This window comes from Xyrauchen texanus, chromosome 9 (assembly GCF_025860055.1).
Source record: "Xyrauchen texanus isolate HMW12.3.18 chromosome 9, RBS_HiC_50CHRs, whole genome shotgun sequence".
In the NCBI taxonomy this organism is placed as follows: Eukaryota; Metazoa; Chordata; class Actinopteri; order Cypriniformes; family Catostomidae; genus Xyrauchen; species Xyrauchen texanus.
In genome coordinates, this window is record NC_068284.1 from 40,710,496 (window position 1) to 40,725,071 (window position 14,576).

At 37.5% G+C, this 14,576-nt stretch overlaps 1 protein-coding gene across 2 annotated transcripts in view; it reads left to right on the forward strand.

The window, feature by feature from the left end:
- The window catches only part of gpc5c (glypican 5c), a 214,124-nt gene that overhangs the window by 63,087 nt on the left and 136,461 nt on the right, over window positions 1–14,576 (forward strand). For both annotated transcript variants that reach the window (XM_052133237.1, XM_052133236.1), the window contains exon 3: window positions 7,958–8,676. In XM_052133237.1, coding sequence (XP_051989197.1) covers window positions 7,958–8,676 — 719 coding nt within the window. The remainder of the gene's footprint in view (window positions 1–7,957; window positions 8,677–14,576) is intronic.

Genomic DNA, 14,576 nt, shown 5'->3' on the forward strand with positions numbered 1-14,576 from the left:
TGACCGAACACAAGTCTAGGCAATGTGTGTCTGTGTTTGAGAGACAGTAAACAACAGAAAAGCAAGACAGACACACTTCACTAATTCTTGTTTCTCTCTTTTATCTGTTGTCTGTGAATTTACATCAGAAACAAATATTTAAGTGATGCAAATCTTTGCTAATAGTGTCTGTATTAAGAGACAGAGATAGATAGATAGATAGATATAGATAGATAGAGAGAGAGAGAGAGAGAGAGAGAGAGAGAGAGAGAGAGATATTTTACATTTTGAACCGTACTTAAATAGAGACAAGTTTTACAGATTATACATTAAAAAACACTTGATAATTACATTGCACTCAAAAACACATATTATTCCATTTTATACTACAAATCCCATATACTTCACTTAATACATATAGAAAATAATAATTCATCATCTGTAACATAGCACAGCATATCCTAATGATTCCAAACATTCTCAAATCCTTCAATGTTCTTCATAGATATGTAAAACGAAAACTATTGTCTTATTCTTGCTTTTATCAAGTTTTTAAAAACTTCATCCACATTCTGTCCTTCTCGCCCTTCTATTTTTTTCCTTCTTGTCAAACATATTGCAGTCTTTGCAAGGCCAACAATACAATTAAATAACTGCCCCTTTTTTATTTTTTCTCTCCAATATTTATAACCATAAATAAATCCAACTTTAGAAAATAAAACTTTAATATCTTCAAACATAGCTTGAAGTCTATCACAATATAAAAACAGTGGAAAATTGTTTCTCTGTGTTGACAGAATGGACATATATTTTCAATTGACCTGTTTATAATACTAGTAAATGCATTTACACAATAAGACCATGCAGTATTCTCCAGTGCAAATCTCCAGTATCTTTGGTCAGTGGTGGCTTGTACAGTATTCTCCACTCAGGTTTACAATCATTTTCAACACTAAAATGAGAACTCCAGGGAGTGTTTGTCCTACACTTAAGCTTAATTTTGTTTAACACCTTAACACTCAGTTCATATAACCTTTTTCCACCGACTGAACATATTTGTAAACATTTACTCTTTTGGCATCAAGCAGTGGATGATGCCAAAAGCAGGTGAAATTTCCATATTTGGGAAAGGTTCACTTATGTCAGGTACATGTCAATTGTTGTATTCCATAATCAAGGCCAAATCTGCTTTACTTAAAATTCCTTTAACTCTTTCCAGAAATGCTCCCATTATCCTCCTTGATTTCCTTCTAAGTGTTGTGCTGTTGCGTCTACTCCCTCAAAATTACATACGGAAATGTCCAACAATTGTCTCAAAATGATCACAAAACAGTCTCTCTCTCTCTCTCTCTCGCTCTCTCTCTCTCTCTCTCTCTCATACACACACACACACACACACACACACACACACACACACACACACACACACACACACACACACACACACACACACACACACACACACACACGTTGTGTTTCCATGTTTTATGGGGACTTTCCATAGACATAATGGTTTTAATACTGTACAAACTTTATATTCTGTCACCTAAACCTAACCCTACCCCTAAACCTAACCCTCACAGAAAACTTTCTGCATTTTTACATTTTCAAAAAACATAATTTAGTATGATTTATAAGCTGGTTTTTCCTCATGGGGACCTGACAAAATGTCCCCACAAGGTCAAACAACATCCTTCAGGTTTTATACTTCCATGCCTTATGGGGACATTATGGTCCCCACTAAACTAACTAACCTACAGAACTCTGCATTACATCAACACATGACACATGCACACACAGGCACACACACATACACACACACACACACACACACACACACACACACACACACACACACACACACACACTCTCTGATGAACACATTGCACAGTGATAGATCTTTGAGCAACAGAGATGCAAAAAACAGACATGGTGTTAGATTACAATAACACAAAAGGAGGGGTAGACAACATTGACAAAGTGGTTGCCACATACACTTTCAACAAAAGACAGATTGTTGGCCCCAGGTAATATTCTTCCACATCCTGGATATCAGTGCATACATTGTGATATGGTGTGCCATCAACAATGAGTGGTGTGGTGGCAAAATGAACCGGAGTAGAATATTTTTGGAGCAGCTAGGATATGCCATGTTGAGGCCTTACATTGACAGGAGAGAGCGCCTTCCTTGGTCACTTTTTGCTGGTCAGTCTTTGAAGCTTGGAACATCCTATCTACCAACAACCAAGAAAAACTGTGTCCATGTGTAAGTTGGAGAATTGGTGCTTTTTTGAAGGCAAAAGAGTTCAAACAAAATATTGATTTAGCTCTTTTTCTGTTTTCTTGACTTTGTATGATGTTAATTGATTAATGAAAACTATTTATGCCATATTTATTTATGCCATAATTGTTTTAAGAAATCCTCACTTTGAAAGAAGTGCCTATAACTTATGCACAGTACTGTACTTCCGAAGCAGCACATTTACTTCATTTCACTTTGGCTAATGATAATTTACCATAATCCTCATCTATTATTTTTATTTTTCCTATATCATTTCTTCCCTTAACAGCCAACATCACATCATCTGCATATGCAGATAAGTAAAACTTTTCGCACCATACAAAGACACACCTTCTAAAAGCTTTCTCAGTTTACATAAAAATGGTTCAATTGCTATAGAATACAACATTCCTGAGAGAGAACAGCCCTGTCTAATTCCTCTTTGAGGTTTAAATGGAGCACTTAAACCAACATTGACCTTAACAATACTTTCAATGTCACCTTATTAGCACCTTAATCATATTAATACATTCTTGGGGAAAACCAAAACTCTTAAGAACAATCCATAAATATTGGTGTTCTATCCGGTTCAAATGCTTTTTCTTGGTCTAAAGAGATTAAACCAAATTTTTGACCTGTAAGTCTGGCCACATAAAAATATCTGTAATTAAAGCAGTATTATCAGTAATAGATCTCTCAGGTACACAGTAGGACTAATCCGTATGATCTGCCCCATCAGTTTTTTCAGCCTGTTGGCCAAAGCATTTGACAAAATGTTTAGATCTACACACAGTAAGGACATGGGTCTCCAGTTCCTGATTTTCTTCAGGTCACCTTTCTTAGACAAAATAGTCAGGACCGCATGCATTCAACTGAAATATAGTTTATCTCTGGAAATGCTATCACAAAACATCTTCCAATAGGTCACTGCCTAAAATACCCCAGAAAGTTTTATAGAAGTCAACCGTGATAACATCTATTCCTGGAACCATTCTATTGTCCATGCTGTACAAAGTGTAAATCACCCACAGTCAGCAGCTTCACCAATTTTGCCTTGGCTGTCTCCTTCACTTGTTGTAAGCCACTTAAGAATTCTTCACACAGTGCTTGATCTTCTGCATAATTGCTTTTAGATAAATCATCATGGAACTCAGATATTTATCTGAAACTACAATGAGCTCTTGTCCATTTGCGGACCTAAGACAATGAATGAATCTGCGTTGGCCATTTTTCTTTTCTAAACTGAAAAAAGAACTTTGATGGAGCATCCATTTCCGAAAAATTCTGAGAAACAGATCTGATCAATGCCCCCTGTGCTTTAACTCCTAACAGATTCTCTAACAATTTTTCTATTTCTTTAGAGACTTAAAATATAATTTTTCCCCCTGTCACTTTGAAGTTCAACAATATAATTTTCAAGAACTTTGAAACTTTTTGCTATGCTCTTAGTGACATTGAAATGGTATTGTTGAAACAATTGTTGTATTTGATTTTTCCCAATGTCCCACCACTCTTGTACAGTTGAAGTCAGTTGTTTACATACACCTTAGCTGAATACATTGAAACTCAGTTTTTCACAATTCCTGACATTTAATCGTACATTCCCTGTCATAGGTCATTTAGGATCACTACTTTTTTTAAGAATGTGAAATGCCAGAATAATAGTAGAGAAAATGATTTATTTCAGCTTTTATTTCTTTCATCACATTCCCAGTGGGTCATAAGTTTACATACAATTTGTTAGTATTTGGATGCATTGCCTTTAAATTGTTAAACTTGGGTCAAACGTTTTGGGTAGCCTTCCACAAGCTTCTCACAATAAGTTGCTGGAATTTTTGCCCATTCCTCCAGACAGAACTGGTATAAATGAGTCAGGTTTGTAGGCCTCCTTGTTCGCACATGCTTTTTCAGTTCTGCCCACAATTTTTTTTATTAGATTGAGGTCAGGATTTTATGATGGCCACTCCAATACCTTGATTTTGTTGTCCTTAAGACATTTTGACAGAACTTTGGAGATATTTTTGGGGTTATTGTCCATTTGGAAGACCCATTTGCGACCAAGCATTCATGTCTGATGTCTTGAGTTGTTGCGTCAATATATCCACATAAATTTCCTTTCTCATGATGCCATCTATTTTGTGAAGTGCAACAGTCCCTCCTGCAGCAAAGCACCCCCACAACATGATGTTGCCATCCCCCATGCTTCATGGTTGGGATGGTGTTCTTCGGCTTGCAAGCCTCACCCTTTTTCCTCCAAACATAACGATGGTCATTATGGCCAAAAATTGCATTGACAGCCTTTCAGGTTATGTCGATATAGGACTCATTTTATACTGTAGTTATAGATACTTGTCTACCTGTTTCCTCCAGAATCTTCACAAGGTCCTTTGCTGTTGTTCTGGGATTGATTTGCCCTTTTCGCACCAAATTATGTTAATCTCTAGGAGACAGAATGTGTCTCCATCATGAGCTCTATGATGGCTGCGTGGTCCCATGGTGTTTAAACTTGTGTACTATTGTTTGTACACATGGACATGGTACCTTCAGGCATTTGGAAATTGCTCCCAAGAATGAACTAGACTTGTGGAGGTCCACATTGTTTTTCTGGGGTCTTGGCTGATTTCTTTTGATTTTCCCATGATGTCAGGCAGAGGCACTGAGTTAAAAGCAGGCCTTAAAATAAATCCACAGGTACACATTAAATTCAGTACACCTCCTACCAGAAGCTAATTGGCTAATTGACATCATTTTCTGGTATTTTCTAAGCTGCTTAAAGGCACAATTAACATAGTGAATGTAAACTTCTGACCCACTGGATTGAGTCAATTAAAAGTGAAACAATCTGTCTGCAAACAATTGTTGGAAAAATGACTTGTGTCATGCACAAAGTAGATGTCCTAAACGAATAGCCAAATCTATATTTTGCTAATATGAAATCTGTGGATTGGTTCAAAAATGAGTTTTAATGACTTCATCCTAAGTGTATGTAAACTTCTGACTTCAACTGCATACTTGCAAAAAAATGTTTTACTTGTCTATTTTAAATATCAATGACATTCTAGAGGCTGTTTGAGGCTCTAGATGTTTTTTTTATCAATGTCACTCACCGTACAATTAAAATCCTCTGCCAACAGAAGATAATGTTCAGGATCACAGTTTTATATGATATTTGACAAACTTTCTAAAAATATAATTCTTTTCAGCTGCCATTACTGGAGCATATACATTTATTAGAACATCTGATGCAGTATCATATTTTGCAACAACCTTTTAAAGTATTCCTTCAATAATCATCTCCATAAGACAATGGAAGAAAGTGCTTTGCAAAGTAAATTCCAACACCAGCACTCGTATTGGTTTTGTGACTTAAAATTACAGTCCCCCCCACCCCATTCTCTTTTCCAATCAACTTACTTTGTAATATTACTGTGCGTCTCTTGTGCAAAAGCTACATCAGCATTCTTACTTTGAAGCACATTGCTTCTTTGCAGGATTGACAAGTGGGAAGACAGGAAGATGCTCATTTTTAATAACTACTACCCCTCACTCAACAACTAAGTTGACCTTTTCAAATGACTCTAGAAAAAGTACAACTGTGCTGTTCATCCTTGATGCTGACTTTATGCAGCTGTATGTCCTACTACTGTTCCCACAGCCAAGCTGCACTCCTCAATGGAGCATTCCACGCCGGCCGGTATTTTAATACCATGCTGACATGTCAGCTGTACAAAAGCCATGCCTCAATCAGAGGCAATGGCTGTCAGACAAAAACAAATCTGGCCACTACCCCTAACTTCTCTTGTTTAAACTTTCAAAAATAGTTCAAAGAAAACAAATAGAACAAGACAGAACTAAGAAAAGAGAAGTAAACAATCACCAAACTCTCAGCCATGCACCTTACTCACTCGCAACACACAAGAGAAATACAGGCAGACCTCCTAGATTGATAACATGTCAATTGAATCTACTGTAGATAGAGAATATGGGTAGAATAAGATTCTGTTGAAGTTGTGGTAATAGATAGAAATTGTGGATACACTCTTTGAAGTGAGGGTTTCACTTACACTGCAAAAATCGGTATCTTTTAAATTTTTTCTGGTAAAATTAAACAAGATAAATTCTCCTGAGAACGTAAATGCCATAAGATATTAAGACAACATTTTTTGAGAATGTAAGAATGTTTTTTGAGAATGTCTTTGCATATAAGTGTATTTTGTCTTGTTCCATTGATAGAATTGTCACATTTTGAAAGCATAAAACTCATATATAATTTGGATAACATATGTAATAAAATACACTTTCTAAATACACTTACACTCCCTAAACTCTTTATTAGGAACATTCTGGTCCCAATAAAGTGCCCAATGTGGTCTTCTGTGGTTGTACCCCATCCGCCTCCAGGTTCAATATGTTTTGCATTCTGAGATGCAATTCTACTCACTACAATTGTACAGAGTGATTATCTGAGTAACCATAGCCTTTCTGTCAGCTTGAACCAATCTGGCCATTCTCTGTTGACCACTCTCATCATTAAGATGTTTCCGTCCACAGAACTGCCGTACACTGGATGTTTTTTGGCTCCATTCTGAGTAAATTCTAGAGCCTGTTGTGTGTGAAAATCCCAGGAGATCAACAGTTAAAGAAATACTCAAACCAGTCTGTCTGGCACATGCATCAAATTTGTCCCCATTCTGATGGTTGATGTGAACATTAACTGAAGCTCCTGACCCATATCTGCATGATTTTATGGATTGTACTTCTGCCACACATTTAAAATCTTATGCAGTTTTTTATATTGGGTTTTATAAATGTTTAGATATTTCTACTGGAATACAAGAAAAAGACACTGACTAACAATAAGAGTTTTTGCAGTGTCACAGCCTAATGTCATAGGAGATTTTTAAATTCCACAAATATATAGTATAAAAATAATAATATAAATAATAATTACTGTACATCAATAAATTTTCAATCTCCAAAAAATATCTTCTTTTGATTAGATGAGTGTTCTATGCTGAATCTAAGGTGAACCTGCAAAGAACCACTGAAAAACCTTAATTTAAACCATGTGTTATGTGTGCATTTTGTGAACAAGATGCTACTGAGTGTATTAAAATAATAGTTCATGAAAATTCTGTCATACATTTTTTTTACCCTAATGTCATTCCAAACTTGTATGGCTTTCTTTCCTATGTGTAACACAAAATGAGATGTTTCATTGAATATCCCTTTCCATCTTTTCAACACAATGGCAGTTGGTAGAGACTTACTTTAAAGCTCAGAAAAGAACCCCATACTTTTATCATAAAAGTAGTCCATGCGACTCATGCGTCAGGCATACGATTGGTTTTGGTGCGAAATATCCAGAAAGTCATTTTCAGCTAAACAATTTTGATGTCCTATGCACGTTCATAAGTGCTATGAGAGAAGCTCGTTCAAGGTGAGAACTTGAAAACGTGTTGTTTTTAGCACTGAAAAACACAAGATCTCATGTGAACACGCGAGCCACTGTGAACGAGCTTCTCTCATAGCACAATCATGATCATGAAGAATTGTATTTTTGGGTGAATTGTTTCTTTAAATGAAACTGTTTCATACGAATGAATTTTATTAATTTTTTTCTGAAACTATAAAAAGAAAAATCGTCATTGTAGACACTCATTTAAATCTCAGCTTCTCTTTTTCTCTCTCTTTCAGATACGTTCCAGTCTCTGCTCTCCTTCTCTCAGAGCCACCTGACTTCTCTGTTCGAGAGCATATATACCTCTGTCTCATCTTCCATCACCCCTCACATCATCTGCCTCTTCACAGACCTCTCCCACTTCCTTCAGGGTACCGGCAATGTCTCAGTGGAAATGGCCGTCAACAGTTTCTTTGACAATCTCTTCCCATTGGTCCACACTCGTATTGTCAATCCCGGCATGGCTGGGAGCATCAGCATGGGCGCTTCTGACAGCAACCAGCTTGGTGACTGTCTTCGCATGACTAGGCAGGACATTAACCCTTTTGGGCCGCACCCCTTGGCAATGGCAGAGGAGCTGGTGAGCGCGTTGCGGGCAGGACAGGCTTTTAGCCTGGCACTGGCTGAGGGGTCAGAGCTGATGAACATTACTGACACGGCAGAGTTGTCCAAGGAGTGCGTGCGAGCTCTGGTGCGCATGCATTACTGCTCTCACTGTCGCGGGCTCACCCTGATCCGGGCGTGCAGTGGATACTGTCTCAACGTGATGCGCGGGTGCCTGGCCAGCCTCTCAGAGCTCCACTCCCCTTGGAGACAGTATGTAGCTGTACTGCAGGATCTCACGCATATGGTTGCTGGAGAGCATAACCTGGAGCTCGCTCTGTTGAAGATCAGAGGTCACATTGAGGAAGCCATACTCTATGCTCAGCTGCATGGGCCAAGGCTCACTGCCACGGTATAGTACACTTTGCAACACATTTTATGATTTAAAACTCATATAATTTTATTACCAGGTCCTTTTGGAATCTCTGTCCTTTTCTGGAGCCTCTTCTTGAAAATTCCCCTGATATAGTCTTGTAATGTTCATAGTTAAATCTAGGGCTGCACAATTTGTCATGTTGACAAATATTCCAATTGCAATTTGAACTGTGATATGAGAAAAGGAATAGTTAGCCAAAACTTTTTCATTAATCATAATTTATCCCCATGATGTTCCAAAACCATATGACTTTCATTCTTAAATCCAAAATGTAAGTCATTTTCTTTCTTTCTTTCTTTCTTTCTTTCTTTCTTTCTTTCTTTCTTTCTTTTCTTTCTTTCTTTCTTTCTCCTTTTGTGTTCCACATCAGAAAGAAAGAGAAAGAAAAAAAAGAAAGAAAGAAATATGGGGTTAACATGTGTCTGTAAATTCTAACTGAAATGTAATTTTTGTTGAACTATTCCTTTCACTTTTAACATCTTGTAGTGCTGGTTTTAGGATATCAAGGCTAAAAGATTACTAAGGCATACAAAAAAGGCAGCTCTTATGTTGGACAGGGTGTGCAAAAACTACAAGCTAGCAAGTGATTCCGCTTTTTTCCAAATTAAGTCATGAATTGTTTTGGAAGTTTATCTGTTGTCGTACATTTTTGGAAACAGCTCACTCAGCTCAATTTATTTGTACAATTCTGTATGTAAATTTGTCACTGACACACATACACACTCTGTGCTTTAAACTGTAAGCTCATTCATCACACACTGAGTCAAGCTAACTTTAATTCACACTTCAAAGCCACTTTATGGGTTTTGAAAGACCCAGCCAAAGTGAACCCAGGACACTTTATTTTAAAAAACCCTTTTAAATGTTGCACTCCATTAAAATACTGGCAACAAAACTGTCTACCAGTGTTTATAGAAAATCAGACTTGTTTTATTTAGAAGCTGTTAAAGAGTGACTTACTTTAAGAGCAGAATGTGATTCATTAACTTTTGACTGATCTGATTGGCTGACCGAATGCGTGATGGAAGGAGACTAATCCTCATAATTACTCTCTCTTAGCATTCATTTATTCTCACTCTTCATTTTTGTTTTACCCACATCAGATGTGTTGTGTTTGATATTTCAAGAGACACTACTAGTTTGTGGTCAAATAAAGCAAATGAAGGACAGGGTGAATATGTGTGACTTTTTAGCTCACATAGGAAAACTCAGCTCTGCTGCTGCAGCATTCAAGTCCTTCTGGGAAGTTCCTAATTTCAAGTTCGAAATGAGAAAGAGAGAAATGGTGTTTGAATGTGTGCTTGACCGGTCGAGGTGGAAAAGGCCTGGAAATAGTTTCTGGCAGGCCACCTCTGATTTTGTCCACTGCCATGTGTAAATCTCCAGTGTTTTCTTTACACACTGATGGCTGTGAGAGAAAATAGTAAGCCGGAAACTGCGTGACGACCATCATCATCCTCAGAACAGATTCTATTACCCACAAACCCATGCTTGTTCAACGAGCGATTTTGCTCCTGATAAAGCACTATTTGGTACAATAGAGGTTGGTGGTATGACCAAAACCATTTCACATTTGGAATACTTTGCAAACACTTAATGGTACAAGTATTACAATAAAGTTTATTTTTCTGGACAATAAATGAACAAATGGTAAAACAGAACACAACACTTCACAATAAGTTTGTATTCATTAACATTAATTTAACTTTTACAGCACTTACAGTTAATTTCAACATATACCAATACAAGCCCAATTCCGAAAAGTTGGGACAATATGAAAAATGCTAATAACAACAAAAAGGAGTGATTTGTGAAGTATATTCACCCTTTGCTACATTGAAAGCACTACAACTACACATGATGTTTTTCCTTGTGAATTTCTTTGTTTTTTGAAAATATAAAGTAATTTAAAATCAGATGATTTTAACACGCACCAAAAAATTTGGGACAGTTGAATGTTTACCACTGTGAAACATCTCCATTTCTTCTAATAACTCTTATTAAGCACTTAGGCACTGAAGACACAAGTTTTTTAAGTTTAGAAAGTGTAATTACCCCAATCGTCCATTATGCAGGGGTCGTACAAGCTGCTTAAAGTAATGGAATTTTACTTTTTTATTTTTATATAAGTCCTGGAAAATTCTTGAAAAATGGACATTGTTTATTTAGTTTCCAGCATTGCATCTCACCAACTAAGTAACAACGTAGCATAAAATCAACACTCAACACAATCCACCTCGGCACCATTGTCTTTTACAATAGTTATTCATCTTAATTAATGTTAATTTCAACATATAGTAATACATTTTTAAAATCAGCATTAGTTAATGCACTATGATCTAACATGAACTAATGTTAAACAAAAGATTAATACATTCTGGAAAATATATATTGTTCATTGTTAGTTGATGATACCTAATGCATTAACTAATGTTAATGAATGGGACCTTTTTATAGTGTTTCTAAAATACTGTATATTTTTAGTTCATGGTACCTTGTGATGCATTAACTAATGTTAACATATGGAACCATATTGCAAAGTGTTATATATGTAATGTAATAGAGGTACTGAAAATTTTCATATCCACATTCCTGCAGTATATAAAGCTGTCCTGGCCACTGATATAGCCATGCAAATATATCTACCACAGTATAATAGAATCTCTACAGGTTTATTCCAAAGATCATAAATGATAGACTACTATACCTTCTGCAAATGTGTGTGCTTGTGTGTGTGTGTGTGTGTGTGTGTATGTGATATTTTAAAGGAATTATAGCAATGGTTTGGTTTTCACTGGGATACTTTCCCAAACGGACTGCGGTTGGCATGTGGTTGGCATGCTGTCCCATCATGTGTGCTGCCTAAGAGGGCATTCAGCAAGTGTATGGTGTGTGTGTGTTCTGGGATCAGGTTTTAGGGGTCTGTCGAGACACTGTAGGTGCTGACAGCACTAGATGCCCTTATGCATGTCTGAAAGAGCTCTATTGGGGGGGTTAAATCCCTGAAGATCAGGTGTCATACACATCTAACATCAGGTTTAGCTGATGCTGTGCTTTGATACCAGCTGAACTTTAGTCATGATGTGCGTGTGTGCATCTTTCACGCAATCCACATTCTGTTAATTGTCCAGATTTGTTCTTAAATTCTGAACTGTCAGTGCTGGTTGTACAATTAGACATCTCTACTTTTCTCCATTGTTCCCTTTTAATTGGTTCAGGTTTAAGGGATTGCATAGTCTTGCATGGCCTCACTTTACAATGATTTAAAAAAAATGTTTTGGTTTAACTTTAGTCAAATGTGGAAATTGGTTCCACACCATGAAAATTATTTTATTTGATTTAAATTAAAATATAGGCTCTTCTCAAATCTTTTGTGTAGGAAAACTTAATGAATTGAGTTAACCTAACTTGAATTTGATCTGTTCTTGTTGCTAGCTAGGAATTAACACATTAGTATATATATATATATATATATATATATATACACACACACACACACACACACACACACACACACACACACACACACACAACAGTTAGTTCCAGTCCTCGAATCTGATTGGACGAGAAACACTCCATGAGCACTGATGGTCTCACATCATCAGCACTCGAACACTTCACTGTATGTATCACTCCGCTTGTGTTTGTGCTGTTCTAAACTAAAGTGTAAGAGCAGTACATATGTGTTAAGAGCTACTGTATGTGTCTCTATGTATTTATTTTTACATTAGCAGGTGGTGGCAAAATATTTTTTGTAAAAAGCCACATTTTTGTGTGTAATATGAGCTAGTTAGGTGACGTGATTGAATCCGCATCAGCCAGCTTTTACATAGATCAGCGCTCCGTGATCGCTCGTATTAATACTAAACTACTAAAGCTAGGTAACAGCTTTAAATGGCTTTAAACTAACAACTTAAGCAGTAAGGCTCATCATAGCAGAGAGACACAACAGACTGATTAATTATGGAACTCAAGGTGCTTACCACTTAAGTATGACAGGAGTTTCCACACTGGAGAGGATGTGGTGTTTAAAATGACAGATGACATTGCAGATTCTATAATGGATGACTCTTGCGCACCAGCAACCAGGAAATAGGGAGAAATACCCCCGCATGGATTTTCCACTGAGAATGCTGATCTTCAGAAAGCTGACAGCATCTCTGATTGGGTGAAGCAACAGGTGATCGCAACAGGTGAAACCCTAACTTTACCCTAGGGGATTATTCTGCCCCGCAACAAAGGGTAAGTTCCTAATATACTTATAAATCCAGATGATTAGGTGGACGTCATTCCGTTAAAGGATAACGGCTATGGGGTTATGCTTTCTGTTATTTTTAAACAGTTGAGGGATCTGTGCTAATGTTTCAGGAACTGGTACATCATGAGCAGTTTCAGCAACATTTGTAGTAGGCACAGGTGGAAGAACATCGCTCAATGGATCATTTGAACAAACAGCATCAGACAGTTCTGTGGATGATGTAGCTCCCTGCAACATCTGAATGTGGAGTATGCTATAACTTATCAAAAAGCTGTGAAGATGTTGATAAAATGTACCCTGACCCTGAGATGAGTGCATGCTTCATGGTTTGCATAAAACTTTCTGCCAGACCATTGGTTGAAGAATGGTATGGTGTCGATTTGATGTGTTGTACTCCACTTACCTGCAAGAATGAAACCATCTCCTGAGATATGAATTGGGGATCATTATCTGATACAAGTTGCAATGGTGGTCCAAATCGACTAAACATTTCTCCCATCTTCTCAATGGTTTTCTCAGAAGTGGTGGAACTTATAATGGCAACCTCAGCCTCAACACTGCACAGCCGGCCTCGCTGCACCCCAGGGATTTTCCTGAAAAGTCATTCGCTGACATGAAGGACAAATTCTTGCTTTTTCCTCAATTTGTCCATCAACCCCTGGCCACCAGAAATAGCTCCTTGCTATCTCCTTCATGCAAACAACTCCACAGTGTGTAACTGTTTCAGGACTGGTTTACGTAATGCAGGCGGAATAATCACTCTCCTTCCAAACAACAAACAACCAGACTGCACTGTGAGCTCATGTCGCCATGAGATATAAGGCCTTAGATTTGGATACTCACTTTTATGTCCATGACTGAAGATAACACTGGGTCATTACGAGTGCCCTTACGCACTTGCAAAGCAGTCACAGGGGTGTTTTCTACCTGTTTGAAGTAGACGATTTCAGCGATTTGCTTGTCTTTCTTGTTATCTGGCATAGGCCATCTGGAAAGGCCATCTGCATTGCAGTGCAGTTCTGATTTGTGATAATTGATGTCGTAATTGTGTGCAGACAACAACAAGGCCCACCTCTGCATCCTGCTAGCAGCGAGTGACGGTATGCCAGTGTATGGACCAAAAATTTTAGTGAGTGTACAGTGATCAGTTACTAGAGTAAACTTCCTCCCAAAAATATAATGATGAAATTTCTGCACACCAAAAATAATGCTTAGTGGTTCTCTCTCTTATCTGAGCATAATTTGATTCGGCCTTGCTCAACGATCTGGAAGAAAATGCAATTGGCTCCCACAACGTATGATGAAGCATCACAAGCCAGTTGTAACGGTTAAGAGGAATCAAAGTGTGTTAACACTTTGGTTTTCAGCAACATCTCTTTTGCTTTCTGAAATATCTCCTGACATTTAGGTGTCCACTTTAAATTTTTCTCTTGACACAATAACCTGTGCAGCAGTTTCAACAGTGATGCCAAATCTGGAATGATACGGCCATAATAGTTTAACAACCCTAAAAAGGATTGCAGCTGACTGACATTCTGAGGTGCTGGGGCCACCAAAATGGCTTTAACCTTGGATGGGGATTTATGCAAACCAGAAGCATCAATCTATTCACTTATCT